Source organism: Coffea arabica, chromosome 10c (genome assembly GCF_036785885.1).
Source record: "Coffea arabica cultivar ET-39 chromosome 10c, Coffea Arabica ET-39 HiFi, whole genome shotgun sequence".
NCBI lineage: Eukaryota > Viridiplantae > Streptophyta > Magnoliopsida > Gentianales > Rubiaceae > Coffea > Coffea arabica.
Genome location: NC_092329.1, coordinates 6,186,015 through 6,190,798, shown reverse-complemented (window position 1 = coordinate 6,190,798; position 4,784 = coordinate 6,186,015). Strand labels below are relative to the sequence as shown.

At 37.4% G+C, this 4,784-nt stretch overlaps 1 protein-coding gene across 1 annotated transcript; it reads right to left on the bottom strand.

Annotated features, from left to right (window-relative positions):
- Window positions 1-809: 809 nt before the first annotated feature.
- Window positions 810-4,784, bottom strand: LOC113715009 (beta-xylosidase/alpha-L-arabinofuranosidase 2-like). The gene is made up of 7 exons (XM_027239157.2): window positions 4,353-4,784; window positions 3,951-4,256; window positions 3,683-3,852; window positions 3,471-3,571; window positions 2,276-2,617; window positions 1,731-2,147; window positions 810-1,622 (listed from the first exon to the last, which is right to left on the bottom strand). The coding sequence occupies exons 1-7, from the start codon at window positions 4,728-4,730 to the stop codon at window positions 1,003-1,005; spliced, it is 2,334 nt and encodes a 777-aa protein (XP_027094958.2). The 5' UTR covers window positions 4,731-4,784; the 3' UTR covers window positions 810-1,002.

Below are 4,784 nucleotides of genomic sequence, written 5' to 3'. Positions count from 1 at the left end.
TTATCTGTGCAGGATGTCATTAGCAACGTGTGAATCATGGGGCAACTTGCGATGACTTAGTAGCGCTAGAGTACAAAGCATCTTGAAAAAAAAGTCTTGACTGAAATCCATCAGAAATTATAATTGCAAAGTGGCACATCGTTCTTACGTAAACCATTTCTGCCTCTGCTATTAATCCAAAAAAAAAAAAGGAAGAAGAAGACATGCAAAACCGGTTCGAAATGAATACCAAATAGACAAGTATGACTAAAACTGAAAGGACAATTTTCAAGTATGTAATTGAGATCCCCGCACTCAAATTTTGCCTGTCTAGCACGAATTCTTCTTGATTAAGCATTCTTCTGCTCAAAATGGGGATGAGATAAGAACAAAAAAAAAAAAAAACACTACGCATCCAAGCTGGAGGGAAATTACAGGGACAGAGCAGTCCATGAAGAGTTTGCATGAATATCCATGGAGACTAAAAGGGTTTGTTTAGTAAACTCCCACAACACCCTTTCTTTTTTCAACCAAACCCCAAAAAGGAAAAAAAAAAAAAAAAGGAAAAATGAAGAAAGAAACAAAATGCCTTTTAGTTGCTTTAGAAAAATTTTAGAGCAGCATTTTACTTGAGACAAAGAAAAAGGTCAAAAAAGGTATTCAGGATTTTTCAGAAAATTCTACCATTCCTGTTACTACCAAAACTTACAAAAAATTTGGCATGGAGCCCTTGTTTTGTAGCACATCTGGTATGTATCCAATTACCATATTTCGGTGACCCTTAGCGTACTAGTGGTTACAGTTTTTCTCACAAAGGGTAAACATATATGTAGACTGAATCCAGACACTAAATTTATGTAACAAGAAAATGTTAAACATTAGAAACCCAAGATGAAAACAAACCCTACCAATCTAGGAAAAATCCTAAATAGAACTCTCCTCTATGCAAAGCCTAAACAATTATTTAAAGAATCTACAAAACAACCAAAGCTAAGAGTTGTAACTAAAACAACTCTTAAAATATCATGTTTGGAAGTTGATAGGGACTTGGAATGATCCATCGTTATTACCCACAATGATTTTGTGTACTCCAGATGCCAAAAGCTTATAACCTTTGTAGTCGACCAGCTCCAAGCTCTTGCAAACATTGAAATCGAAGTGAGTACTAGTGCTCTCCCCAGCTGCAACAAAAACTTTGCTAAATGCGATGATTTGTTTGATAGGAGCATCAACAATGCTTCTTGGCGGAGCCCAGTAAACGAATACAACCTCACTACCGTCCTTTTCCCCAACATTTGCTACCTCGACATCGAAACCAACAGTCAAACTGTCGCACTGGTGACCAAGATCGTCAATCAAAACTCCAGGGCACGAGGGCTTGGAAGCACCCTCTGTGTAATTGAGATCACGACATTTCTGAAACTTATTCAGGGGGATATCGAATGCTATGTTTGGAGCTGTCAAGCTGAGCCCAAACGTTGTATAACTTAATCCATATCCAAATGGATACACAGTAGAGCCATTGAAAAACTTGTAAGTTCTGCCAGGATAGTTTAAACTGGCGAGGGGCCTCAATTGTAATGATGTCATCGGTATCAAATCCACATAATCCTTCTCATACCATGTTAGGGGCAGCCTTCCACCTATTAAAAGAGATTTTAATTGCATTAAAAAAAATTATGCAAATCAGTATTGAATTACCAAAACAACCAAGTGTTGTAGTGAGTGTAATGGACTTGGTATATATATACCGGGGTTATATTTTCCAAAGATGACATCTGCAATGCCATGGCCACCTTGCTCTCCAGGATAACCAGTCCAAAGAATTGCTTTGATGTTTGGATTCGCTTTGGCAAAGGAAATATCAACACCACCCGCTGATATGATCACGAGGACGACCGGACCTTTGGATGCCGATGCAACTTGATTTATAAATTGAGTTTGATTACCAGGTAGGAGAAGATCTTCTCTGTCCAGTTGCTCTGCCTCAACTGTTAAATCCAGTCCTGCAACGATGACAGTAGCATCCGCGTCTTTAGCTGCTTGTATTGCTGGAGAAAATGAGCTGCCATTGTTGCATGAAACATCAGCGCAGTCGATTGCATATAACACATTCGCAATACTTTGTTTAAACGCATCCAGTGGACTGGTATATCCACATGGAATACCTGCAAAACATAAAGAATTTCATGCAGATATATCAGACATGCAATTTTTTTTTTAATAAAAAAAAATTAAAAGTCTTAAATTAAATAAAATTTATAAATTTTTTCATTTTAACTTCTTTCATACGTACCATGATAATTGCCGATCATAGTTGTAGTAACATTAGCATGTGGCCCAACCAATGCAATGCTTTTAATGTCTTGTCCATTCAATGGCAGAACTGCATCGTCATTTTTAAGTAGAACCATTCCTTGCCTAGCAGCCTCAATGGCTAAATTACGGTGGCCTTCGGAACAAATGTCAGCCTTGCCAAGGCTTTCAAATTGTGGACTACCATCAAAGAAGCCAACTCTCATAAGGACAACGTAGAGGTTCTTTAAAGCTTTATCAACATCTGCTTCCCTAACTTTCCCTTGCACTACTGCATTGCCTCCATATTTTGTATAGTACGCTCCACAGTCCAAATCCAAACCTTAAGTAAAAATAAATAAATAAATAAATAAAATGCCCAATAAGAGGCAACAAAAATCAACAGGGAAAAAGGGTTTCATTTAAAGATTCCTTTTTTTTGGAAACATGAAATAAAAAGCCTAGAAAGTTATCGTACATAGGAGAGAAAACATATTTCCGCTGCTATAATTTGTGTTCGGGTAGATTCTAATCAAGTATAGAACGTTAATTTATCGGAACTGTTGTTCAATATTTTGAAATCTATTATTAACAAAAGAAAAACCAGACAATCAATAGCAACGTTAATCTTTTTCTTTTTCCTCTTTTTTTTTGTTCCCTTTTTTCAGTTTTGATAATCATAAACGGAACCGGTGTGCTGCAAAAAGTGTACTATTATCAAGGAAATGGGTCATTCCTGTTTGGTTTCTTTTTCAGGAGATAAATTCTTCTTCGCCAAACTACACAGATTTCTTGCAAAAACTGAAAAAGCAGTTGCTTTTTTTTTTAAACAGTTGCTGTTTTCATCCTTGATGAATTTAATAAATATAGCCCACTAATCTTCTTTACCTGAATTTCAATGTTCAAACTTCTAAACTGCTAACCTTCACATTTTACCTTGCGGGACTGTCTTCTTTACCATATTGAATTGATGATGACTTTTTTCACATCACTTGATTTATTTTTCTGCATCATTTTTTCCTTGCTTCCTTGTCGACAGCTGTAAGCTGCTTTAGGATACGTTGGTTACTGGTTTCTACTTGTTTCCAAAATAACACATCAACCCCTACTTATTTTCAAAATTGAAAGAGTAAATGAACAAACAGTTGAAATACAGCTAAAATAACAAAAGTATAAATTAGGCTACAACTACCAACCTGCTTTCAAAGCCTGAGCAACAGCCGCCTCAGGAGTATCATTGAGCCATTTGTGATTCTTGTACATTACCTCAATAGAATCACAATCAGAAACGATGTACCTAAATTTTTTTTTTTGAAGGAAAAGAAGTAAATTATGATTGTCCTAATTGAAGATAATATAAACCCATGGTCACAAAAATTCAATTTCCAGGTCTTATGATGGTCAATACCCGTGAAGATTCCACTCCTTTCTTATGGTGTCAAGGAGAAGTCTCCGATCTGCACATGCAGGGATGCCGTTGATGCGATTATAAGAGCACATAACACTAGAAACATCACCGTCATTGATGCACATCTCAAATGGCTTCACAAATGTTTCCAGCATGTCTTGCTCCCTCACCTTCGGAAGAGATAAAACACAAAATTAAAATAAGCAACATGATGCCCAAAAATCTAATGGATTTTAGCTAAAGAATTTTAAGTTGTTATAAAACTTACTGATACATCAATGCCTTCGCGCTTAATTCCAAACCAGTTATCAACATCATATGCTGCATAATGTTTACAACATGCTGCAACCTTGAGGGGTCTAGAGTTCAAATCTGTGGTGTTTTCAGTCCCCTCAACATCTTGCAACCCTCTCACGTATGTAGAAGCGTATGTTCCGACTACAAATGGATCTTCTCCGGGTGTCTCCAGGGCTCTTCCCCATCGAGGATCTCTCACAACATTCATATTTGGACTCCAATATGTTAGTCCAGCTTGACCTAAGTTATTCATTGCTCTTGCTTCGGTAGAAACAACCTTCAAATGCAATTTTTAACCTCATTACTTACTAGTGAAAAATGGTCCAAATCGAAAAAGGGCAAAAAAAAAATTTTTTATGCCCTCTTAATTTACCTGGCCAATTGTTTTCCAAAGAGTGACGTTGAAGGATGAAACCATGGAAATAGGTGTGGGAAAACTTGTTGCACCAGGGATGGTAGCATTGAAAAAGGTTGCCGTATCACCGAAGTCTGATACACCATGTAATGCCTCGGACCACCAATAGTATTTTGGTAGACCAACCCTTGGCACCCCATTGGCCTGGTCTCCAAGTTGCCCCACCTTCTCAGTCAAACTCAATCTATCTACCAAATCTTTGGCTCTAACCTCAAATGGAAGTGATTTATTGCAGTAGCCAAAATATTCCATATTTAAGCCAAGGTCGTTAAATCTTGATGGATGGCAAACGTAGGTGTAGGTCTGGGTTACATGGGAAGACTGAGAATCATCCATTCTCGGTGTGGACAAAAGAATTTTCTTGGCAGTCGCAACATAGCAGAGAACTGA